This window comes from Oncorhynchus gorbuscha, linkage group LG26 (genome assembly GCF_021184085.1).
Source record: "Oncorhynchus gorbuscha isolate QuinsamMale2020 ecotype Even-year linkage group LG26, OgorEven_v1.0, whole genome shotgun sequence".
NCBI classification, from domain to species: Eukaryota; Metazoa; Chordata; class Actinopteri; order Salmoniformes; family Salmonidae; genus Oncorhynchus; species Oncorhynchus gorbuscha.
Window position 1 is genome coordinate 11,810,987 of NC_060198.1, and position 26,529 is coordinate 11,837,515.

The 26,529-nt window shown below is 41.3% G+C and overlaps 1 protein-coding gene across 1 annotated transcript in view; it reads right to left on the reverse strand.

Moving 5' to 3' along the window:
* Window positions 1-385: 385 nt before the first annotated feature.
* The window catches only part of LOC124016328 (integrin alpha-M-like), a 32,214-nt gene continuing 6,070 nt past the window's right edge, over window positions 386-26,529 (reverse strand). The window contains exons 4-29 of the mRNA XM_046331881.1: window positions 26,385-26,499; window positions 26,043-26,173; window positions 24,858-25,237; window positions 20,895-21,030; window positions 20,608-20,684; window positions 19,969-20,092; window positions 19,684-19,826; window positions 19,310-19,450; window positions 18,910-19,107; window positions 18,657-18,787; window positions 18,332-18,486; window positions 16,469-16,635; window positions 16,146-16,268; window positions 15,763-15,833; window positions 15,507-15,648; window positions 14,021-14,119; window positions 4,488-4,567; window positions 4,210-4,287; window positions 4,032-4,110; window positions 3,684-3,791; window positions 3,546-3,587; window positions 3,300-3,425; window positions 2,106-2,219; window positions 1,979-2,008; window positions 1,760-1,870; window positions 386-1,659 (exon numbers count right to left, since the gene is read on the reverse strand). Coding sequence (XP_046187837.1) covers window positions 1,606-1,659; window positions 1,760-1,870; window positions 1,979-2,008; window positions 2,106-2,219; window positions 3,300-3,425; window positions 3,546-3,587; window positions 3,684-3,791; window positions 4,032-4,110; window positions 4,210-4,287; window positions 4,488-4,567; window positions 14,021-14,119; window positions 15,507-15,648; window positions 15,763-15,833; window positions 16,146-16,268; window positions 16,469-16,635; window positions 18,332-18,486; window positions 18,657-18,787; window positions 18,910-19,107; window positions 19,310-19,450; window positions 19,684-19,826; window positions 19,969-20,092; window positions 20,608-20,646 — 2,355 coding nt within the window. The 5' untranslated portion in view covers window positions 20,647-20,684; window positions 20,895-21,030; window positions 24,858-25,237; window positions 26,043-26,173; window positions 26,385-26,499 and the 3' untranslated portion in view covers window positions 386-1,605. The remainder of the gene's footprint in view (window positions 1,660-1,759; window positions 1,871-1,978; window positions 2,009-2,105; window positions 2,220-3,299; window positions 3,426-3,545; window positions 3,588-3,683; window positions 3,792-4,031; window positions 4,111-4,209; window positions 4,288-4,487; window positions 4,568-14,020; window positions 14,120-15,506; window positions 15,649-15,762; window positions 15,834-16,145; window positions 16,269-16,468; window positions 16,636-18,331; window positions 18,487-18,656; window positions 18,788-18,909; window positions 19,108-19,309; window positions 19,451-19,683; window positions 19,827-19,968; window positions 20,093-20,607; window positions 20,685-20,894; window positions 21,031-24,857; window positions 25,238-26,042; window positions 26,174-26,384; window positions 26,500-26,529) is intronic.

Below are 26,529 nucleotides of genomic sequence, written 5' to 3' on the forward strand. Positions count from 1 at the left end.
TCGTGTACCCTTCCCCAGATTTGTGCTTCTTTTATAATCACATCTGACTTGCTCTTTCTTTTTTAAGTCTATCATACAGAGAGCGGTATTTATCCTTACAGATTAATTTAAGGCAGGTGATCTATTCATTTCTTACAGCTTGGAAGAGGATCAGAAGTCCATCAAATTATGACTTGTTGAATAAATATTTTGCACCTGAGCAAATGTAGGCTTGCAATTAAAAAGGGTATAAATACCTTTTTAATGGTTTCCATTTTTTTAACATTCTCAATTCACCATTTTGTACATTGCACCTGGGCTTGCCACCATGAAGACATTACAAAAGGCACATAACTACAAAGTATTGATAATTTCGGTCATCTCAAAGCACTAATATCCAGCACAATACATTCAATTTTTTATTGAACCTTTATTTAACTAGGCAAGTCAGTTAAGAACATATTCTTATTTACAATGACGGAAAAGAAAACACAAAAGACACCCCCCACCAAGCCTACATGTTGCGTAATCATTTGGTAGCATGGTGCACGGCGGCTGGGCCGTTGTCATACAGCTCCATGATTAGGGTAGGACTATTGTTCAAAACTTTATTGTACACTTTATACACCTTTCCAAATTATGTATTGAATTTGACAACTTTCAGCTTGAATCAAACCACAATTTTTCTTTCATCAATATATATTGTGTGCCCAAAGGCTCTCTAAAGCTGTGTTTTTATTTTTATGATTCATACTTTTCTAACCCAAAAAAAGTCCCTAAATAAACCGGTTGGCGCTGAACCGGCCATCTAATTATATGCATATTCATCTTTTATCTTTCATTGATCAATATATTCTGAACACGTTCTCTATGTCTAGCCTGTCGACAAATTCAAATTAAAGCCACACTATTTTTAAAGGGATGGCTTAACATCAATATATTGTACCCTATTGAATGACAACTCCAGAAGGAAATCTGTTGGCCAGCAAGTGGGGAGGTTTTCAGCTGTTTAATTATATGTATACGGTGTGCCCAAGGACACTAGGCCTGCAAAGCCCATTGCACAGCTGCATAAGTTGTCTGGATACCAACTACTGTGTAGGAAAGGGGTGCGTAAGAAAAGGCATACATTTCCTAAATCTGAGTTGGGCCCCTTAGAACATGTAGGCCCTTCTCAGTATAATGGTTTGATTAATCCTGAAAGTTGCCATTCAGTAGTTCAATACATTAAATATTGGATAATACTTACATTAGATAAATGTACTGAAAACCCTATTGAATGGAAACTCAAAAGAGACAATCTGGTTGGCCAGCAAGTGGGAGGTTTTTAGGCGGTTGAATTACATGTATTCAGTGTGCATAAGGAAGCAACATAAGTCTGAATACCAAGTACATTTCCTAAGTCTGAATCGGCCTGTTTTTTTGTGTTTTTTTTGCTTAGACTACTACTCCTTTAGCCTGCATCTGACACATCCCGTTTCTCTTTTGGTCCCTCCCCTACCCCCTCATTGCAAGCGTGGAACCCATTTTTTACTGTCTGAATGTCAACAAGGAGAGGTTTTAGCTCTGCTTCTCCAAAGTGTTAGCATAGACATTGTTAGCCTTAGCAGTGTCATCTTGCTCACTCTATTCCCCTTCATTCTCTTCATTATCAAGGCTTTTCCTCTGGAAACATCCCATCTGAGTGGAAAGGAAAAGACAATGTTGAACAGTTCAACAATCAAAGTGTTGGTCCATTACATTGCAGAAGCAAAGTTTCTGTCACAGCTTTGATACTCACCATATACATGGCCATTGTGATGATGATCAGGAGGAAGAGTCCTACTCCAACTCCTGTCCCTATTATCAGGTTTCTATGGGGAGGAATGATGAGCTCAGCCTGAACATCAATCTGGAGGAATACATCTTGAGACAATAAGTGACGATGGAACAAGCATTTTAAAAACAGTTCTTATACAGTGAATCAGTTTAATCGGTTTAATTCCACAAATGGAATTACCTGTGTTTGGTGGAAGCTTGTAGAGTTATCCTAATGAGCAAATAAATACATACAAAATTGATGCTTTTGTGAATCTTTGCTTAATAAATATTTATATCTTTGTTAAGTTTTTTGACAGGAAACTTACCCTTGGGTCACTCGCTGTCTGGACATATCGTTTTTTGTCATAGCGGAGTTTGACAAAACTGATGAAATTGGCTGTTTCTCTCTCCCCAGTGAATTTCTTTGGCAATGACAAGCTCTGTAGAGTGCGAGATTGTTAGTAGAACTAGGTGGTAATTTTACATTAAATAGGATGTTACTTGCTTCAGTTCTTAAAATATGTTGTAGTAGAAGTGTACTGAATTCAGATTTAAATAGCAGAGAAGTTATATAAAGCTCTAAGTTTTTGTCTTAACTTGTTGGGAAAGTGGTCAAAACGGCAGTTGTTTAAAAAAAAAAAAGTTCAGACAAAGTAGTTGTGGTTACTAGAACATCTGTCTGATTTCAGATATGAATAGCGGAGAAGTAGACCCATATGTTATATCTAAGTTGTGGTATAAAAAGCTTGGAAAGTGGTCAGATTTTCAGTTTGTCAAAGTTGACAGAAAATGGAGTCAATGCAGTAACTAACAAAGCTGCATCATTTGATGGGTATAATTTATTTCTGTTCTGATTTTAAAATTGAAAGGCAGAGAAGAAGTAGACCAAGATGTCATACCCTCTAAGTTGTTGGGAAAGTAGCTTATTTGTCAGTTAATAAGCCAGGCAAGTGACGCGTTCCTACGTCATACTTCTGTGTTCCTGGTCTTTTGCATGGGCTTCAAGTTTATCATGAAATCAGATGCCTTTTATGACGTTATTGCGATAACTTGTGCTACGATTTTGCCCATTGAAGACCAATTCAAAAAGCATACAAAAGTTCAACTACAAGGCTACTTGCCACATCTCTTGCATTGTGTATTCAACAGTGGGAAGTCAACTTAATGAATTAAGTTGATGAGGTTATTCTGTATGTCTTGAATTGTATAATAGAATGTTGAAATTCATGGGAGTCTAACAATGGAACCTTTTGAATGTTGAAGAAATCCCATAAGTGGATGGAGGACAAAAATCTCAATACTTGAAAAAGTATAATATATCAATAAGTTGTATGCAAGAACACTGGTCCTGACCACTCTGCACGTTTTAAAGTTTGAATGGCATTTCTAGCCTAAATGGTGTAGAGTGCTATTGAATAATAAGTATGACATAGATTTAAAGAGGGATGTTTGCCGTCTCATTAATTATTAGCATGTTGTTACTCTGTACCATCATTTGTTCAAGTAGTCTTAATACAGACCCTTGCATGTTGATCGAGGTCCTTGAAGGAAACATTTCCAGACAACACAAATGTAACTGTCAAAAACTTCTCCAAAAGGAAACTTTCACACTCGATGGACTTGCAGTATTTGTCTGGAGAGCAGTACTGTAAACACAGTCAGAAGCAAAATGTGTGTTTCAGTAACATGATTTCTATACTGAGTTGTAATCTGATTGAGTAGGTTACCAACAATGTCAAGAGTGAGTGGCATATTTGAATACTCACCTCTGTTGTTGAATTGATCATCTTTCCACATTGAGTATGGTTCTTAAAAGAAAGGAAACTTGTATTAGGCTGTTTCCTATTGAAATAAATTGTGTCAGTAAAATGTCAGCATTTTTGTAAGAAATGTGAACAATTTACCTGTAAGACAGATATTTGGTAGTCCTTCATTTCAAATTTGTGCTCAAGCTTAGTTGGGAAAGTGAAGGTGACTGTGATTGGTACAGACTTAAATCCCAAATTCTGCACCTGTAAACAGTGGGACATTTAATCACTCACCTATACTAACATTTGTATAGAGATTTCATACAAAGGCATTTGTCACAGAATTTGTAACAAAACATAGACCTTAACTCCCAAAAGAGCAAGGTTAGAGTGACAGACGTTAAAATGGTTTGTTTTTGGAGTATAATAATATCGCGCACATTACCCCCACATCGTGTGAATCACACTTAATGTCAGTCACAGCGATAGCAGCTGATTGTTTACCTCATATACATTCACCAGTCTTTTAGGTGATGTGTCCTCCAGAGTAAATTTCATGTAAGTGGTGGAGTCTTGGGGAAGGCTTCAACAACAACAAGAAGATAAGTCACCTTTGATTATATTCAATTAACTTGGAGTCATTCTCAAACAAAATGTCAAGTATAGTCCTGTGAAGACTTACGCTTTTGCTACCAGGTCAACTGCAAATTGAACAGGGATGGTCCTGGTAAGGGAACTATTGGTTGAGTTTCCGTTGTCACTGTAAATAAAGCAAAGGCTAATTCATGTTTTGTGTACATAAATGGAATGCTACGAAGTCCTTCAGCTAATTGAGTAGAAGGTATTGGGGTTGTATAAAAATAGTTTAAATCAATGTATGTTCAATACTTTGACTGTATGGGGAAATTAGATTTTCTTGGACTGATTCTCTCATTCACATTGTGGAAGCAGATTTTCTACCTCAGGCCGATGACGGTCATTTCCATTGTGTCGTTCCAGTCGTATGTATTCAAAATATGGAATTTACTGGTGAACACTGCCTGAAAAGGAAAATGTCATCATTGACGAAGTCAGACTTGATTTGAAATTGATCATAACTGTGGGAGTGGAAGTCATGCCTTCAGAAAGTATTCATACCTGATGACTTATTCCACATTTTGTTACAGCCTGAATTCAAAAGGGATTAAATGAAAAAACCTCACCCATCTACATACAGTACCCCATAATGACATAGTAAAAACGTGTTTTTATTATTTTTGGAAATTTAATGAAAATGAAAGCACTAATTTACAGTGCCTTGCGAAAGTATTCGGACCCCTTGAACTTTGCGACCTTTTGCCACATTTCAGGCTTCAAACGTAAAGATATAAAACTGTATTTTTTTGCGAAGAATCAACAACAAGTGGGACACAATCATCAAGAAGAAAGCCATTTCTTAAAGATATCCATAAAAAGTGTTGTTTAAAGTTTGCCACAAGCCACCTGGGAGACACACCAAACATGTGGAAGAAGGTGCTCTGGTCAGATGAAACCAAAATTGAACTTTTTGGCAACAATGCAAAATGTTATGTTTGGCGTAAAAGCAACACAGCTCATCACCCTGAACACACCATCCCCACTGTCAGACATGGTGTTGGCAGCATCATGGTTTGGGCCTGCTTTTCTTCAGCAGGGACAGGGAAGATGGTTAAAATTGATGGGAAGATGGATGGAGCCAAATACAGGACCATTCTGGAAGAAAACCTGATGGAGTCTGCAAAAGACCTGAGACAGGGATGGAGATTTGTCTTCCAACAAGACAATGATCCAAAACATAAAGCAAAATCTACAATGGAATGGTTCAAAAATAAACATATCCAGGTGTTAAAATGGCCAAGTCAAAATCCAATTGAGAATCTGTGGAAAAAACTGAAAACTGCTGTTCACAAATTCTCTCCATCCAACCCCACTGAGCTCGAGTTGTTTTGCAAGGAGGAATGGGAAAAAATTTCAGTCTCTCGATGTGCAAAACTGATAGAGACATACCCCAAGCGACTTACAGCTGTAATCGCAGCAAAAGGTGGCGCTACAAAGTATTAACTTAAGGGGGCTGAATAATTTTGCACGCCCAATGTTTCAGTTTTTGATTTGTTAAAAAAGTTTGAAATATCCAATAAACGTCGTTCCACTTCATGATTGTGTCCCACTTGTTGTTGATTCTTCACAAAAAAATACTGTTTTATATCTTTGTTTAAAGCCTGAAATGTGGCAAAAGGTCGCAAAGTTCAAGGGGGCCGAATACTTTCGCAAGGCACTGTACATTCCATTGAGTCAATAGTTTAAAGCATCTTTAGCAGAGACTACTTCTGTGAGTCTTTCTGGGTAAGTCGAAGCGCTTTACTAGATTGTGCAACATTTGCCCATTTGTATTTTATTTTTATTCTTCAAGCTCTGTCAAATTGATTGTTGACCACTTTCAGGTCTTGCCATAGATTTTCATGTAGATTTAAGTGAAAACGGTAACTCACTCCAGAACATTCACCCTTCTTGGTAAGCAACTCCAGTGTAGATTTGTCCTTGTGTTTTAGGTTATTGTCCTGCTGACAGGGGAATTCATCAGTGTCTGGTGGAAAGCAGACAATGGATATAGGATTTTGCCTGTGCTTAGCTCCATTCATTTTTTTTATCCTGAAACTCCCCAGTTAACTATTTACAAATATACCCATAACATGATGCAGTCACCACTATGCTTGAAAATATGGAGAGTGGTACATAGTAATGTGTTGTATTGGATTAGCACTTGGTATTCAGGATAAAAAAGTGAATTTCTTTGTCACAGTTTTTGCAGTATTACTTTAGTGTCTTTATGCAAACTGTATGCATGTTTTGGAATATTTGTATAATGTACAGGCTTCCTCCTTCCAATCAAATGTTTATTTGTCACATGCGCCAAATTCAGCAGGTGTAGACCTTACAGTGACATGCTTACTTACAAGCCCTTAACCAACAATGCAGTTTTAAAAAATTAAATAAAAGTAACAAGTAAAGAGCATCAGTAAAATAACAATAGCGAGGCTGTGTACATGGGGTACCGGTACAGTCAATGTGTGGGGGTACAGGTTAGTGGAGGTTATATGTACATGTTGATAGTTATCAAAGTGACTATGCATAGATAATAACAAAGAGTAGCAGCAGCTTCAAAGAGGGGTGGGGGGATGCAAATAGTCTAGGTAGCATTTTGATTAGATGTTCAGGAGTCTTATGGCTTGGGGGTAGAAGCTGTTTAGAAGCCTATTGGACCTAGACTTGGCGCTCCGGTACCGCTTCCTGTGCGGTAACAGAGAGAACAGTCTATGACTAGGGTGGCTGGAGTCTGACCATTTTTAGGGCCTTCATCTGACACTGCCTGGTATAGAGGTCCTGGATGGCAGGTAGCTTAGCCCCAGGAATGCACTGGGCCGTACGCACTACCCTCTGTAGTGCTTTGCGGTTGGAGGCCGAGCAGTTGCCATACCAGGCAGTGATGCAACCAGTCAGGATGCTTTCGATGGTGCAGCTTTAGAAACTTTTGAGGATCTGAGGACACATGCCAAATCTTTTCAGTCTCCTGAGGGGGTATTGGTTTGATCGTGCCCACTTCACAACTGTCTTGATGTGCTTGGAACATGTTAGTTTGTTGATGTGGACACCAAGGAACTTGACGCTCTCAACCTGCTTCTCTACAGCCCCATCGATGAGAATGGGGGTGTGATTGGTCCTCCTTTTTCCTTTAGTCCGCAATCATCTCCTTTGTTTTGATCACGTTGAGGGAGAGGTTGTTGTCCTGCCACCACACAGCCAGGTCTCTGACCTCCTCACTATAGGCTGTCTCGTCATTGTTGGTGATCAGGCCTATCACTGTTGTCATTGGCAAACTTAATGATGGTGTTGGAGTCGTGCCTGACCGTGCAGTTATGAGTGAACAAGGAGTACAGGAGGGGACTGAGCTCGCACCCCTGAAGGGCCCCGTGTCGAGGATTAGCATGGCAGATGTTACCTGCCCTTACCACCTAAGGGTGGCCCGTCAGGAAGTCCAGGATCAAGTTGCAGAGGGAGGTGTTTAGTCCCAGGGTCCTTAGCTTCGTGATGAGCTTTGAGGGCACTATGGTGTTGAACGCTGAGCTGTAGTCAATGAATAGCATTCTCACATTGTCCAGGTGGGAAAGGGCAGTGTGGAGTGCAATAGAGATTGCATCTGTGGATCTGTTGGGGCGGTATGCAAATTGGAGGGGGTCTAGGGTTTCTGGGATAATGGTGTTGATGTGAGCCATGACCAGCCTTTCAAAGCACTTCATGGCTACAGACGTTAGTGCTTCAGGTCAGTCATTTAGGCAGGTTACCTTAGTCCCTGTGCACTGTGGTGGTCTGCTTGAAACATGTTGGTTTAAAGGTCTTACTCACATCTGCTGCAGAGAGCGTGATCACACAGTCGTCCAGAACAGCAGATGCGCTCATGCATGTTTCAGTGTTACATGCCTCGAAGCGATCATAGAAGTAATTTAGCTCGTTTGGTAGGCTCGTATCACTGGGCTGCTCTCGGCTGTGCTTCCCTTTTTTAGACTAATAGTTTGTAAGCCCTGCCACATCTGCCGGGTGTCAGAGCCGGTGTAGTACTATTCGATCTTAGTCCTGTTTTGACGCTTTTCCTGTTTGTTGGTTCGTCGGAGGGCATAGCGGGATTTCTTAAGCTTCCGGGTTACAGTATCGCTCCTTGAAAGCTGCAGTTCTACCCTTTAGCTCAGTGCGGATGTTGCCTGTAATCCATGGTTTCTGGTTGGGGTATGTACGTACAATCTCTGAGGGGGTGATGTCATCGATGCGCTTATTGATGAAGCCAGTGACTGTGGTGTAGTCAATGCCATCGGAAGAATCTCGGAACATATTCCAGTCTTCTAGCAAAACAGTCCTGTACCTTTGCATCTGCTTCATCTGACCACTTTTTATTGACCGAGTCCCTGGTGCTTCTTGCTTTAATTTCTGTTGTAATTATGGTCAGATTTGCCAAATGGAGTGCGAGGGAGAGCTTTGTACGAGTCTCAGTGTGTGGCGTAAAGGTGCTCTAGAGGAGTTTTTTCCCCCCCTCTGGTTGCACATTTAACATGCTGGTAGAAATTAAGTTTCCCTGCATTAAAGTCCCCTGCCACTAAGTCCGCCACCTTAGGATGAGCGTTTTCCTGTTTGCTTAAGACGGTATATAGCTCATTGACTGTGGTCTTAGTGCCAGCATCGGTCTGTGGTGGTATGTAGACAGCTACGAAAAATACAATCTCTAGGTAAATAGTGTGGTCTACAGCTTATCATGAGACTTCGAGACTTCCTTAGATATCATGCACCAGCTGTTGTTTACAAATATACATACACCAACACCCCTTGTCTTACCACAGGCTGCTGTTCTATCCTGACGACAATGTATACCCACCAGCTGTATGTTATTCATGTCGTAATTCAACCACAACTCAGGGAAACGTAAGATATTAGTTTGTAATGTCCCGTTGGTAGTTTAATCTTGCTTGTAGGTCATCTATTTTATTTTCCAATGATTGCACTTTGGCCAATAGAACGGATCTCAGTGGGGGTTTAGTCACTCGCCTACGAATTCTCCGAAGGCAGCCTGACCCGGAGGCCCCCTTTTTCTCTGTCTCTTCTTCACGCAAATGACAGGGATTTGGGCCTGTTCCCGGGAAAGTACTATATCATTCACGTCGGACTCGTTAAAGGAAAAAGCTTCTTCTAGTTCGTGGTGTGTAATCGCTGTTCTGATGTCCAGAAGTTATTTTCGGTTTAACAATATGTACAACATGTACAACATTTTAAAAAAGAAAGTTACAAACGCAAAAAAACTCTGAATAGCATAGTTGGTTAGGAGCACGTAAAACATCAGCCATCCTCTCCGGCGCATTCTACATTCCTCAGTTTTCTCCTATCACAGTCATTAAACTCTATTTTAAAAGTCACCATTGGCCTCATGGTGAAGTCCCTGACCGGTTTCCTTCCTCTCTGGCAACTGAGTTAGGAAGGATGCCTGTATCTTTGTAGTGACTGGGTATATTTATACACCATCCAAAGTGTAATGAATAACTTCACCATGCTCAAAGGGATATTCAATGTATTTTTACCCATTTACCAATGGGGGCACTTCTTTGTGAGGCATTAGAAAACCTCCCTGGTCTTTGTGGTTGGATCTGTGTTTAAAATTCACTGCTCGACTGAGGGACCTTACAGATAATTTTGTGTGTGGGGTTCAGAGACGAGGTAGTCATTCAAAATTCATGTTAAACAATAGCGTCCTAGGCTCCTAACCCTGTTGTAGTGAGCAAATTATTTTCTTGTCTTGCTTTTTTTTGTGGTTGTACTGATGGCACTAAGAAGATGAAGTATTTGTTTATTCTACTACTAGCCGCACTGAGTTTAGATACTGTGGAGTGCACCAAACACTGATAGTGCAGAGACCTTGGTAACGTACAGCCAGGATGAACCTCATGCCCTACAGCCAAGTGAAGTTGGCCCACTACAGCTAGAGCTGCCCCCTGAGATGCAACCAAGGAAATGAGGAAGCAGGGGAGGCTTATGACTACAAAACAAGAGAGGATATAAGCTCAATCTCCCATCCTTTATCACGGGAAATTTCCGCTCGCTTGTAATTAAGACGGAGGTACTATCGGCAACAACTTTGTATATGAGATTACATCAGCAAACAAGTCTGGTATGGTGCACGGAAACTTTGCTAATGGAGGTCATACCTGATTCTCATGTGGTGGTTGCTTTCACAGTCATCAGAGCTGAGAAGGAGCTCAGAAGGGGTCAAGTAGAGGAGAGGCGTCTGCCTGTATGTGAACAATCAATGGCGTCACAGTGAAGATGATCTGTTCCCCTCATGTGGAGGTGTTAGCAGTGGGCTGCTGACCCTACTATTTACCAAGAGTTCCCTAGCGTGATAGTGATTGTCTCCATCCTGCTGTCTGCAAGTTTTAAACTGGCCACAGACACTATCCACGAAGTCACCGCATTACCTACTCAATCGATCACCCTACTCGGTGATCTCTGGAGATTTCAACCACCGTTTGCTGTCCGCAACACTTCCTACCTTAACAGCATGTTAAAGTTCAAACTCGTCTGGACCAGACCGTTGACATTCTCTACACCAATGTGAAAGATGCCTACTGCTAGACTGCTCTGCCTCCACTGGACAATCTCACCACCTTCGTCCAGCTGCTACCAAAGTACCGCCCACTGGTCCAGAGGTAACATGTCACTCAGGCGGCGATTCACGAATGGACGCCTGAAACTGGAGAAGAGCTACAGAGCTGCTTTGAAGGTACAGATTGGGATCTATTTGTAGACGACTGGGAGGAGGATCTTAAGAGTCTCTGAATGCATAACGGACTATGTTAACTTCTCTACTGACAATATTGTGCCAAGCAAAATATGAATTACATACTGACGTTAGAACGCAAGCTGCAAGCAAAAAACATGCAGGATATCTAGTATGGTATGAAGAAAACCGGTTACAGCAACAGTGGACAACAGAGTTTTAAAGTATGATTTGTCAGCAGAGCAACATCAGATGGGGGCGGTGCTGGACTCTGATCTGGGAAGCACTGAGCCCATGAGCATCTCGAAGAAACAAGTGAGGCAGCTGAAGAGGAACCATCCCAGTAAGTCAGCAGGGCCTGATGGAGTTGACGCCAGAGTACTGAAGGTGTGTGCTAATCAAATGGCTTTCCAGCATCCTGCATAATTCCCATCTCAAAGAAACCAGGAGGGACTGCACTGAAAGACTTTAGACCAGTGGCTTCGACATCACAAGTCATGAAAACCTTTTAGCGGGTTTTAATACCCTTATTAGGAGTCGAGTAGGCAGCCTATCTGGATCCTTTGCAGTTTGAGCACCTGGAGAAGCCTGGCTGTGTTGTGAGAAGTGTTCTTAGACTTCTCCAGTGCTTTCAATACCATACAACCCCACATTTGTTCCCCAAAATGACATTCACGTAAACCCACACACAATCAAATGGATTGTGAACTACCTGACCAATAAGACCACAGTTCGTAAGACTGAACCAGGCAGTATCCGATTGGATGTGTACAAACATGGGTGTGCCACAGGGGACTCTCCTGTCACCTTTTGTGTTGGCCATTTACACATGACTTCTCACACGACAATGAACTGAGCCACTGGTGAAGAGATTGCCACTGTTGACACTTATATGTACTTCGGTGTAACAGTCGACAACAAACTGAACTGGAAGGAGGATTCTCCGTGGCTTCAAAAGCCCAATCAAAATGCACTTAAGGAAGCTTTGATCTTTTTAAAGTATGTGACAAAATGCTTCGTCTGTTCCATAGCAATTTTATTTTTTATCTTTATTTAACTAGGCAAGTCAGTTACGAACAAATTCTTATTTTCAATGACGGCCTAGGAACAGTGGGTTAACTGCCTTGTTCAGGGGCAGAATGACAGATTTGTACCTTGTCAACTCAGGGATTTGAACTTGCAACCTTTCAGTTACTAGTCCAACGCTCTAACCTCTAGGCTACCCTGCCGCCCCGACAAGACCATTGTCGTGGCGAGTGTAGCGACCTATGCCATTGTGTGCTGGAAAGGGAATTTCTATGCAAGCTTGACAAAATCATTAAGAAAGAGTGCTACAATTGGCAGCAGTCTGGAATCAATGCAAGACATGTTCATAAAAAAGCTGCACGCGATCATGGACAATGACACACACACACACACACACACACACACACACACACACACACACACACACACACACACACACACACACACACACACACACACACACACACACACACACACACACACACACACACACACACACACACACACACACACACACACACACACACACACACACACACACACACACACTCCACCGGGGCTCCAATGCAACACAGGAGCAGCTTCAGTAGCAGGTCAAGCCTGCCCAGATGTTCCATAGAGAGGTTTAGATGGTCATTTTTACCGACGGCCATGAAGCTTTTTAATGAGTACTCGATTAACTGTTATGAGGTCTTCCTATTGGAAAATGTTGTTGCTTGTTTTATTTCTTTCCCAAAGTTGGATAAGAAAACAACACTTGAATCAGATTATTATTTTAGGGATACTATGGTGTATGTGCCTTTTCGTCTTAATGTTTGGTTTTTATCATGTTGGTCATTGTTGCATGTCCTGTCATTTTAAGTCATTGTTGCATGTCCTGTCATTTTAAGTCATTGTTGCATGTCCTGTCATTTTAAGTCATTGTTGCATGTCCTGTCATTTTAAGTCATTGTTGCATGTCCTGTCATTTTAAGTCATTGTTGCATGTCCTGTCATTTTAAGTCATTGTTGCATGTCCTGTCATGTCATTGTTGCATGTCCTGTCATTTTAAGTCATTGTTGCATGTCCTGTCATTTTAAGTCATTGATGCATGTCCTGTCATTTTAAGTCATTGATGCATGTCCTGTCATTTTAAGTCATTGATGCATGTCCTGTCATTTTAAGTCATTGATGCATGTCCTGTCATTTTAAGTCATTGATGCATGTCCTGTCATTTTAAGTCATTGTTGCATGTCCTGTCATTTTAAGTCATTGATGCATGTCCTGTCATTTTAAGTCATTGATGCATGTCCTGTCATTTTAAGTCATTGATGCATGTCCTGTCATTTTAAGTCATTGATGCATGTCCTGTCATTTTAAGTCATTGATGCATGTCCTGTCATTTTAAGTCATTGATGCAGTCATTTTAAGTCATTGATGCATGTCCTGTCATTTTAAGTCATTGTTGCATGTCCTGTCATTTTAAGTCATTGATGCATGTCCTGTCATTTTAAGTCATTGTCATTTTCATTTTAAGTCATTGATGCATGTCCTGTCATTTTAAGTCATTGATGCATGTCCTGTCATTTTAAGTCATTGATGCATGTCCTGTCATTTTAAGTCATTGATGCATGTCCTGTCATTTTAAGTCATTGATGCATGTCCTGTCATTTTAAGTCATTGTTGCATGTCCTGTCATTTTAAGTCATTGATGCATGTCCTGTCATTTTAAGTCATTGTTGCATGCTGTGATAAAACAATTTCCCAAGTTGCGATGAATAAAGTAATGCTCTACTCTCTACTCATTATTGCACATAGTGAGTCCAGGCAATTTGTGTGACTTCTTAAGCACATTTTTATTTCTGAACTTGCCGTAACAAAGGGGTTAAACATTGAATCTGGACTTTTCAGATTTTTAATTTGTAAAAATGTAAATCATAATTCCACTTTGACATTATGGGTTATTGTGTGTATGCCAGTGATTTAAAAATACATTAAAAACCAATGTAATCTGTTTTAAATTCAGGCTGTAACACAAGGCAAGGGGTCAGAATACTTTCTGAAGGCACTGTATCACCCGTCAAAGTTGTCACTCAATTCGACATTGAGTTACTGCTTTTAGCTCTGTATTTATAATTTATCTAAGTAATTACTCACTGTGGTTTTACTACGGTAGACAGGGAGGCTGACACTGCATGTAGTTCTGTCCATTTCACCTTCCAGACCACCACAGCTGAACACCGTTCTCCTTGTAGACTATGGAATACAGACAATATGGCAAGTGTGTAAATAATTCTGGTTTGTACATCTGAGTCCCTGACATAATCTATAATAAACAAACAAGCGTGTTAAAAATGAACTACTTTACAGAACTAATCAATTCAACACTTATAGGTGCACTTACGCATAAATCGCAATGTGTACGTTTTTGGGCGGCCCGACCAAATTCACATACAAAGGGGAGTTCTAGATCTGTCATTCTCATTGAAAGCAAGTCTGAGAAGGGGTAGATCTGTTCTATGTCTGCTATTTCTGTTGGATTCTAGCTTCAAATATACTTATGTTACCATTAACTTAATGCACTTCCCCTTGTCTCCCTCAGTAACTTTCCATACACCAAATTCCTATACATGTAGAGTATTGATTACTCTACATGTATAGGAATTTGGTGTATGGAAAGTTACTGAGGGAGACAAGGGGAAGTGCATTACGTTAAGATTCTGTTCAAAGATGTTGTTGAAGATCAATGTTCCTACAGAGAAGAGCAAAGGGCAACAGTCTAGCTTCAGGCCAGCTGCAGAAACTAGGGAGGACTGATGAAGTGAGAAGAAACATCTGGGAAGGGAGCCAAAAGGGGCCCACCACAGACCCTCTTACTACAGTCCTATCACACACACTTCCACGCCCACGAAGGGTCCAGCATCAGGCAGGGCCATGACGACGTCGGTGAGAGGAGGGAATTAAGTTCCTGCCTAAGCAACAGAAACGTATAAGGTGTTGACCCTGCCTAGTAGGAGGTTCTAAAAAAATATATGCTTGTGTAATCATAACTTGTCTTTGCAGCTGTATGACCCAGTGGGTGAATAAACTTGGTTTGTGTTTTTTTCTAGTCGTCCGTTTTACTTTTTACAATGCTTGTTAGGAACCTAGCACTGTGCTTCCCGTTGCATTTTGCTTTCGTACACCAGCTTCAAACAAAAAATACAATATGCTTGGTTTTGGAAAATATATTTCACAGCTGTTTAGATGGTACAATGATTCTCTACACTATACGTACTTGTTTTTGTCAAAAACTGAAATTAGGCTATTACAATTTTAGTAACCAGGAAATGGAGTGATTTCTGCACAGTGCACCTTTTAATATTTTACTACCTTTTATGAATAATTATCACATGTAGTGAACATGGCTGCAAACTGATGTTTGAATCAACGTTCTTCTATCCTGGTTCTGCAGACCCACAAGATGAGCAAGGCAAGCTGTTGTTCCAGCCCAGGAGGAACACCCCTGATTAAACTAATCATCAAACCCTTGATTGGCTGAACATGTTTTTGGTCTCCAGGTTTCAATAACACTGTTTTAGATGAGAGCAAGAAGAAAAGATCAGAATGAATTACACAATAGATGGAGGGGTGTCGGTATTACCTTCAGAAGATGCATCATGGAGAATGAGAGGCCAGGAGGGTAGAGGAGAGTTAGACTGGTGTTGAATGAGTCATCCCCGTGATTGGACAGTCTTATAGTCACGTTGAAGTAACTCTGGTCCACCACTAATAAAGTTGATGTGCTGATAAGAGAGACAAGACTGTAGAGTCAGAAAACATACTTTTCTTGAGCAGTCAGTAATTATTACAGCTACAAACAAGTTACTTTATGTTGCCTCTGTTTATCAGACACTTACATGAAGTTGAAGTCCACCTCAAGCTCTGCCAAACAGGTTTCATTTTCTTTGCAGTTCTTTTCAAAGGGCACCTGTGAAGAATTCAAGACAATGTGTTTAGATGACCTGTTTTCACAGGTCTTTGGCTAAATGACAGTACTCAGTCCACAGTCATTGCTAGAACTGTTGATCTTTGTGGTCCTTCTGTAGCTCAGTTGGTAGAGCATGGCGCTTGTAACGCCAGGGTAGTGGGTTCGATTCCCGGGACCACCCATACGTAGAATGTATGCACACATGACTGTAAGTCGCTTTGAATAAAAGCGTCTGCTAAATGGCATATTATTATTATTATTATTATTTGTAAGTGAACAGGTTTTAGTCAGACCCAGAATGTATCCTCGTACCTCGACCACAGCCTGTGTAGGACTGTCAGTATTCAGAATGGCAGTAAGACCCTCTTGTTGGCTTTCAGATTGAGAAAAAACTAGTTGGATGATTATGGGCGATGATGTGTCGATCACACATTGCTGGAGGAGAATAAAATGTGCCATTAATTTCCCTATCCATAGTCCTGAAAAACCCTCGTTCTTCTCATCACGGAATAAAATCAACACACAATAAGAATTCAACAACCTAACAACTTAATGTTATTCATTAAATCCCCTCCTTACGAGAGACATTATAGTTGTTGTATTGTTGCATGGCTACAGTTTGTCATTGATCATACTGTCATGTAGACTGAGTGGTTGAAGCAAGTCCGCTCCTTTCTCAGCTCCACAGTAGAGAGAAGTCTTCTGGCCCCTTTGTTCGTGTCACTGTAAAATGCTCGGCTCCTCTGTCTCACTGGATCCACATCCAGCAGGTAGGAGACGTTCATCCCTGCACTCAGCACCTCTGGAAAAATACACAAGAGTCTGAAATGGCCTACTTATCAGGGAGAGTTCAGAACCTCACGGTTGCCTGCTGACGGACAGCATTGAAGTAGAAAGCAGAGATGGAATCATGACCTTAACTCTCAAGTCCCAGATCCACACCAAGGAACAACCTTTGGCACCTTAATTGGGGAGGACGGGCTTGTGGTAATGGCTGGAGCGGAATAGGTGGAATGGTATCAAACATGGTTTCTATGTGTTTGATGCCATTCCACTTGCTCCTTTCCAGCCATTATCATGAGCCGTCCTCCCGTCCACAGCCTCCATCGGTCTTCAGAATGGGAAGAGACCAAGACACACTTATTGTTGTCAGTGATTTAGCTATGCACTGAGGCTCCGACCTAGACCATCAAGGCCACAATTACACAATATATACAAAAGTATGTGGACACCCCTTCAAAGTAGGGGATTTGGCTATTTCAGCCACACCCGTTGCTGACAGGTGTATAAAATTGAGCACACAGCCATGCAATCTCCATAGACACACTTTGGAAGTATAAGAAGAGACTGAAGAGCTCAGTGACTTTCAACGTACCACTGTCATAGGATTCCACCTTTCCAATAAGTCAGTTCCTAAAATTTCTGCCCTGCTAGAGCTGCACCGGTCAACTGTAAGTGCTGTTATTGTGAAGTGGAAACGTCTAGGAGCAACAACGGCTCAGCTACGAAGTGGTAGGCCACACAAGCTCACAGAACGGCACCGCCGAGTGCTGAAATGCGTAAAACACGTCTGTCTTCTGTTGCAACACTCGTTACCGAGTTCCAAGCTGCCTCTGGAAGCAACGTCAGCACAATAACTGTTCGTCGGGAGCTTCATGAAGTGAGTTTCAATGGCTGAGCAGCCACACACAAGCCTAAGATCACCATGCCCAATGCCAAGCGTTGGCTCAAGTGGTGTAAAGCTTGCCGCCATTGGACTCCGGGGCAGTGGAAACACGTTCTCTGGAGTGATGAATCACGCTTCACCATCTGGCAGTCCGACAGACTAATCTGGGTTTGGCAGATGCCAGGAGAACGCTACCGGCCTGAATGCATAGTGCCAACTGTAAAGTTTGGTGTAGAAGGAATAAATGTTTAGGGCTGTTTTTCATGGTTCGGGCTAGGACCATTAGTTCCAGTGCAGGAAAACCTTAACACTACAGAATACAATGACATTCTAGATGAATCTGTGCTTCCAACTTTTTGGCAACAGTTTGGGGAAGGTCCTTTCCTGTTTCAGCATGACAATGCTCCCGTGCACAAAGTGAAGTCCATACAGAAATGGTTTGTTGTGATCAGTGTGGAAGAACTTGACTGGCCTGCACAGGACCCTGACCTCAACCCCATCTAACACCTTTGGGATGAAATGGAATGCCGACTGCAAGCCAGGACTAATCGCCCATCAATGCCCGTCCTCACTAATGCTTGGTGCTGAATGGAAGCAAGTCCCCGTAGCAATGTTCCAATAACTAGTGGAAAGCCTTCCCAGAATAGTGGAGGCTGTAACAGCAAAGGGGGGACCAACTCCATATTAATACACATGATTTTGGAATGAGATGTTCGACGAGCAGGTGTCCACATACTTTTGGTCATGTAGTGTATGTAGTCTCAGATCATGACTTCATTTCTGTTGGAAAGCACAAAGCCATCAGTGTTCCGAAGGTTCTGAGAGTTCTTACCAGCTTTACTCTTTGTTGCCTCTGCCATGTTAAAGCAGGCTGTTAAAGTGACGATGGGGGAAATTATCTCTTTTGCCAGACAGTCAAATCTATCAGTGCTGATCTCCGCGGGATGGAAGTGGAGATGAGCAGAGACGCTGAGGACCGGTCTGGACCTTTGAGCGATCGAGATAAAAATTGGGATGTTAGCCTAGATTGTACGATGTTGGGTAGCTCCGCCCACATCTCATTGAGCGCAGCCCCCATTCAGTGCAGATATTTTTTCTGGTTAAACAACTGTCTGTTTAAACCAGTTGTCTTTTCTGATCATTTTTTGGACTCGTACCTCAAGACAACAACTGCACCACACGCTCCTACTACGATATCAGTCAGTCCATCCTCACCCAGGTCCATCTTCCCATCAATCGTCTGGCCAAAGAACTGGATCTTAGATCTCATCATCACAGCTGAGATGCGCTGCAGTAAGAAGACATACACATTTAATGAAAAGCCATTGATATTGATATCCCAGGAGGGATGTATGTTTTCTTTGATCGTGAAGGGCCGTTTTGAACGATTTCCATCTTCGTCTGCCTCACCTGGCTGAATTCGGGGCGGATCCCCTTTAGCTTTTCACCCAGGTAGATGTACACGGCCCCCCTGTGATCGTCCTCAAGTGGAGCGCCCACAGCTACATCCTTCAGCCCATCTCCATTCAGGTCTGTGAGAGAGCAGATGGAGGAGCCGAATCTACCCTGAGATGGCACTGAAACATTCATCTCCATCCTCAGTTCCAGCTAATAACGGAAGGGCGAGGAGAGATCACATGAAGATAAATCCATATTACACTGTCTTTTTGTGCATTATTATTGAAGATGATGGATATGTACATCCAAATGAATATATTTCTGCTTCCAGATCACTTTGTCCCTGGTGAACATATTCAACCACAAATTCAGCATTTGAATCTGTTGTTCAGAGGTTCACAGTTCAGCCCACCTTATCAGTCAGTGTGTAGACGTAGATCCTGCCCTCTCTCGGGGGTTGGTGAAACATTGGTGCACCGACCAGGAGGAAGTCTGTGTTGCCGTCTGAGTCTATGTCCACAGAACACAGCTCTGCACCGAAGTAGGAGCCCATCTGAGAAAATCAAAACTTACATTCATACAAAAATGGTTTTGAAATGTTTTAAGTCCTTTGGTTTTGAATGGAATTCATAAGTAAACTTAAAAAGTGACATCATGTGTTCCTCTTTACTATCGGAGGATTCATTCAACCTTTGAAGTAACCCCAAAAGCTAGTTTCATGCTGTCCCGATTGTATAACTTGATTGATATACCGCACTGCTTGCAGAAATAGCTAATGTTACCAACCTGTTCTCCAGGTAAGCTTTGTGCCACAGTCCAGTTGTTGTTAACCTTGTTAAAAAGTAGGATCCGTCCCATGTGTTCAGATCTTGGTGCTCCGGTAAAGTATAGAAGGTTCTCATTCTTCTTCCCAACAGCTACAGAGTATCCTGTAATAAAAATGAAGAAATGTAGGCCCATTGTAACTACACTCCCTTCACTGAAACATCTGAACTAACAGAGCCTTGAAAATAGTGTTTGTTCATATTCACATTTGAGCCATATCTTTTTTTGAGCTTAATGTTCCATTACCCATATAGGAATCTTTGTCCAATGTGGGGTCCTGAATTTCCCTTTCCTCTGATCTCAGACCCTCAGTCTCAAAGAGAGATCCACGCCAGTTGTTTGATCCCACTGAACCCAGAACCAAGGTGTCCTGTAGAGGAAATAAAACATTGAGTCATATTGTATGACTTTTTTTATTAATAAGCATTCATTAACTATATACAGTGGGGCAAAAAAGTATTTAGTCAACCACCAATTGTGCAAGTTCTCCTACTTAAAAAGATGAGAGAGGCCTGTAATTTTCATCATAGGTACACTTCAACTATGACAGACAAAATGAGGAAAAAAATTCCAGAAAATCACATTGTAGGATTTTTAATGAATTTATTTGCAAATTATGGTGGAAAATAAGTATTTAGTCAATAACAAAAGTATCTCAATACTTTGTTATATACCCTTTGTTGGCAATGACAGAGGTCAAACGTTTTCTGTAAGTCTTCACAATGTTTTCACAGACTGTTGCTGGTATTTTGGCCCAATTCCTCCATTCAGATCTCCTCTAGAGCAGTGATGTTTTGGGGCTGTTGCTGGGCAACACGGACTTTCAACTCCCTCCAAAGATTTTCTATGGGGTTGAGATCTGGAGACTGGCTACATACTACTCACCTTGTTAATGTAGACAGCGCTGAACCCACTCTGAGACATTTCTTTAGTCAAGTTTCCAGCCAGAGCAGTCTTGGAACCTAGAACATACAAACACTGATATTAGTAGCGATACATTGATACTTCTACTGTGGACTGTTTTGAGTAAGGTGTTATCACCAGAAATAAATACCAGTATATTTCAGGAAGTGACCAGTAGTGCCACCTTGTGCTTTTTCTTTCAGTTGACAGGGACTTTGCTGAAAAATAAGTAAGTAGTACTAAGAGTTTATCTGAATCCAGAGTTGTACCTTCAATGTTGAAGATCTTTTTTTGAAAGTTGTCTAGGATTCCTTTTAGTTCGTTGTAGTCCTGGATGAGGAAAGTGTTGTTCTCTTTTGGCTCTGATGCCAGGGACTTGAGTTTCGTCAAATCAACGTTCTTGACCTGCCAAGAAATATATCAATTGAGGGCAGGAATTATAGTGATGTCTAATTTCCTTTTCAATATGAATGATATTTAAACATCTACATGACAGTGGTCTAAGACACTGCATCTCAGTGCTAGAGGCGTCACTGCAGACAACCTGGTTCAAATCCAGACTATAACAACCGGCCATAATTGTGAGTCCCATAGGGCGACGCACAATTGGCCCAGTGTCGTCCGTGTTTGGCCGGTGTAGGCCATCACTGTAAATAAGAATTTGTTCTTAACTGACTTGCCTAGTTAAATAAAGGTGAAATAAAAAACTGGGATGTTGGACTGGACCCTTGAGACTAGGAGTAATAATAAAACTCTATTTGTATACAAGTCACAAGTCACAAAGTGCTTCACATCATAAAATAAAATAAAAAGTAATAACAACGACAGGAGGAAGGAGAATGAAGAAACGTTTTCAACCTAGACTTTGAAATGGTCAACAATGGCCTGTCAGAGGATCTCAGGCTGCATCCAGGCTCATAGGGAGATAAAATATATAATAAATGGAATGGCGCTTAACCAAGCCTTAAAAATGGAATCCTTAGTTCTCCTTCCACCAAAGGCAAACGCAAAGCCTAGAATCAAGACTAAACATTGACAGCGCTCTTATGCCAGCAAAAATGATGTGATGGAACACACCTGACTAATCAGAAACACCTGTCAATCCAGTTGTCCCAATACTTTAGGTGCCCTGAAATATAGGAACTACTGTGTTGTCATTTCTAAATGGTACAAACAATATTTACACAAATACCCTTAAATAAAATATAATAGTCTTTACTTTAACCTCATAGGGGGGGGGGGTCAGAATTGACCCCTGAGGGATGCCATATTGAATAGTTGCTGGGGTTGGTATTGAACCACCCATGCTCACTGAGAAATGTCTGCCACATAGATATGACCTAAACCTGTCGAGGGCAACGTCATAGATTCCCACCCACCTCTCCAGCCTTTCACCAAGGACGTTATGATCCAAAAGAACTAGAATAGAGCATTCACTAGTATCAGCAGCCAACAGAAAGAAGGTCACTATAGGGCTGTTTCGGTGACCGTATTACTGCCACACAGGCACTCATGAGTCATGACCGCAGTCAAATTCTATATGACTGCTGAGTCACGGTAATCTCCTCTTGTGCAATCTGGACATGTGTTAGTAGCACCCAACTCGCTAATGACTATCAGGTGGCTAATGGCCTGTTACTCAGAGCTGTATTGTCCCTCTAACCACTCTGACATCAATGCAAAAGCAATCAAAAATCACATCAAACACTTAGCCTACATTATACAACGTTGGGTAGCATCACCCACACCTCATTGAGCGCAGCCCCCTTTCAGTGCAGATCGCACACTAGTGGGATACAACAGGTTGAAACTGAGTGGACAACATAGGCTTTGCAACAACATCGAGAACTACTAACACAATTAAATGGAAAGCGCTTTCCAAGGTGGTGATTCATTCAAAACACCCATATGCATATTAGAGCTTATGCAACTGCCTATATTTGAGCCCAAGCCCCCCAAATCTGATGTCACATTTAGATAAGTATTCAGACCCTTTACTTTGTTGAATAACCTTTGGGAGCAATTACAGTCTTGAGTCTTGGGTATGATGCTACAAGCTTGTCACACCTGTATTTGTCGAGTTTCTCCCCTTCTTCTCTGCAGATCCGCTCAAGCTCTGTCAGGTTGGATGGAGAGCGTCTCTGCACAGCTATTTTCAGGTCTATTTTCAAGTTCGGTCTCTGGCTGAGCCCCTCAAGGACATTCAGAGACATGACCCGTAGCAACTCCTGCGTTGCCGGGGCTGTGTGCTTAGGGTCATTGTCCTGTTGGAAGGTGAACCTTCACCACAGTCTGAGGTCCTGAGCGATCTGGAGCAGGTTTTCGTCAAGGATCTCTCTGTACTTTTCTCCGTTCATCTTTGCCTTGATCTCGACTAGTCTCCCAGTCCCTGACAGCTGAAAAACATCCCCACGGCATGATGCTGTCACCACCATGCTTCACCGTAGAGATGGTGCCAGGTTTCCTCCAGGCGTGACACTTGGCATTCAGGCCAAAGAGTTCAATCTTGCTTCATCAGACCAGAGAACCTTGTTTTTCTTTTGGCAAACTCCAGGGGGCTGTCATGTGCATTTTACTGATGAGTGGCTTCCGTCTGGCCAAACTACCATAGAGGCCTGATTGGGTGAGTGATACAGAGATGGTTGTCCTTCTGGAAGGTTCTTCCATGTCCAATCAATTGAATTGACCACAGGTGGACTCCAATCAAGTTGTAGAAACATCTCAAGGATGATCAGTGAAAACAGGATGCACCTGAGCTCAATTTCGAGTCTCATAGCAAAGGGTTATGAGACTCGAAATTGAGCTCAGGTGCATCCTGTTTTCACTGATCATCCTTGAGATGTTTCTATATATATATATATATGTATATATATGTATATGCACATTACACACACATTTGCAAACATTTCTAAAAACCTGTTTTCGCTTTGTCATTATGGGGTATTGTGTGTATATTGCTGAGGATTTTTTTGATTTAATCATTTTTTGTGTAACATATCAAAATGTGGGAAAAGTCAAGGGGTCTGAATACTTTCCGAAGGCACTGTATACAATACATTGACTACCGCATATTACACATGGCAGAAAAAAACATTTTAAAAAACCCACTAATTTAAGATTGGTACATAATTGGTCTAGCCTAATGAAGCAAATTCAGAGTTAGCCTACAATTATAGCGCATTTGTATTTGATTTTGAATAGTTGTGAAACATGTTACTATCGATGTTCCCTAACAGATTTCACTTGGTTTCCCAAATTAAGCACTCGGTAGCTGCAGGGACAGGGTTGGAGAGCCCATGGCATACAGAGTTTGGGCGGAATATCACCTGTCACGCAGTGAAATAACCGGAGTAGTTTGACCAATGCCAGTCAAATATTTACAAGCGAGAAAGTGGCCTCCATTCGCTATTCGAGTGTTCGAGGCACGGGTGTGGTCTTTGTTGTGTGTAGGCCCTGTGGCATGTAGCACAATGTTAAAGGATTCTAACAGGTTAAAGATGCACGATGCAGAAATCACTCTGCCATTTTCTGGTTGCTGAACTTCTAATAGTTCGCTTAATTTCAGTTTGTGAACAAAGCAAACAAGTGTGGAGAATCACTGTACCATCCAAACCGCTGTAAAATATATTTTCCATGATCAAAAATATTGTATTTTCAGCTGTTTGAGGCTGGTGTACAAAATTGAAAGTAAAAATGCAAAATCGAAACTTAAAAACGGGGAGCATAGAAATAGCGCACATAGAAGATATCTACCAGAGCTACCTCTTCTTAGACTTGCATTCAATGAGAATGACAGATCTATAACACACATTTCTATGTGAAATTGGTCAGGTGGCCCAAAAAGGTACATACATTGCAGCTTTAAAAAACTCCCAACTAGTGTGATATTTGGGAAACACGCATAAATGTAAGCAGCATACATTGATATCATACATTAAAAGCATTAACACTGGTATACACTGGTGATCTACTAGTCGAAACGGCCATATGCCAATATATTTGCACCTCGGTGAACTTCAAGTGAAACAATTTGAAAATGTACCTCAATCTAGGGATGGAAGGTGTTGCTGTACTCCTAATTATCCCACAACAATTTATGGTAAATCGAGAAGATAAAAATACTGCTTCTTTAGCATTAGCTAACTAGCACACGAATGAACACTTGTAATGGAATTAAGTCATACAATTGTGTGGTGTTGTGTAGGGGGTATTATAGATATTATAGGACTTACCCCGATGACAAAGCGGATGATGTTTTTCTTATCACTTCTTTCGATAGAGTTGAACCTTTTATCAGTATCGCTGGGATTTCCATCTGTTATTATGACCAGTACTTTAGTTGCATCTGCGGTGGCGCCGGCAGCTTGGTAGCTATCTTTCTTACACCACAATCCCCTTTGATCAGATTCGGAGTATTCGGTCAGAACTTTGAAAGTAAAACTGATTCATAATTATCAACTGGGACCTACAAGACAAAGTCTATTGCCTTATGTGTGTTGGTTAGATCAGCCATGTGCTCTTCTTTCCAAAGTTTAGTCAAGGCTCTCTCCTCTTGGTAGTCTCTGAAGTTGAAAACTGTCCTGGTGTTTGTTGAGAACTGAACCGCTGCGAACTGTCGTTTACAAAAGAGGAGATGACTAATATTGATTTCATACCATACTTTCCATGCAGCAACATGGGTGAATAGCACATACACTCGAGGAACCCTGAAGATCCTCAAGGAACCATTGCAAGTCAAGTGGTTCATATTTGCACCTTTGGTTAGTTGAGGGGTTCTTGGAGGAACTTTGAATGGTTCAATGTAGCATTGGGTTCGTGGAGGAACCCTAGATTAGAGGCGTGGCTTAGTAGTGGCGTGGCTTTAAGATACTGTATATATTTTGTAGGCCACCCTTAAGAGTAAATGTCGCTCCTGTTGATCTGTTCTGCTGTATTGTCATCACATGTGAAGGTTAAACACTAATATTTTTGTAGTGTCAATGAGGCTTACAGAGGTGTTCCTCAAGAGCCTATGCTCTTCCAAAATGGAAATAGTTGCCACTTTATTACTATATGTGAACATAATTAATATTATTAACATTTTATTGAAATATTTAATATGTATAAATATTCAAGGATTTAGTTTGCAGTGTGAAAATTAACATGATGAACAGGAATGACATTGTCCAAAAAGTGCCTATCTGAAAGCCCTGGCTTCAATATGATCGGCTGCCAGCACTTCAAACTAAGGTTATGGTTTGAAACTTTACACAGAGGGGTGCCTCAAGGAACCTGTTTGAACTGGAAAGGCTATTCTGTTGTGGCAACCCAAATGGTTCTTCTAGGCACCTTTACTTCTAAGAGTGTAGATAAACAGATGTATGTTCAGCAACCTCATGAGCATGTTTTAAGTTATGAGCTTTAAAAGGGATGAATACCTTAATTGAGGAGTTTTTTAGGGTTGTCATGATATTGTCTATGAAACCTTTGTTCTCATCAAATTCTTCCGTTGTCATGCTTGCTGATCCGTCAAAGAGGAAAACGAGGTCCACTATTTTCTTAGTACATTCTGGAAGAGAAAGTGAATTACATAAATGTATATGATGGATAACACTCACAACATTCTTCACATATTCAGGAATCCAGATCTTATCATTCAACATTAATATTTTGTGACCTAATTATAATGTAATTTAGCATGACATGAATAAACAGTCAATACATACCAAAAAATCTTAGGTTATGTTATCTACAAATGTGTTCAAGTTTCATTGTTATACCTTGGAAAGCAGGTGTGAAGTTCGAGGTGATCTGGAGCTGGCTGTTGAACTGATAACAGATACTGTTCAGATAGGAGTTCCCATCACACTCGTGTGCCAGGCCAGGGCTGCAGGCCTGAATGAGGAGATACGTCATTGTAAATTA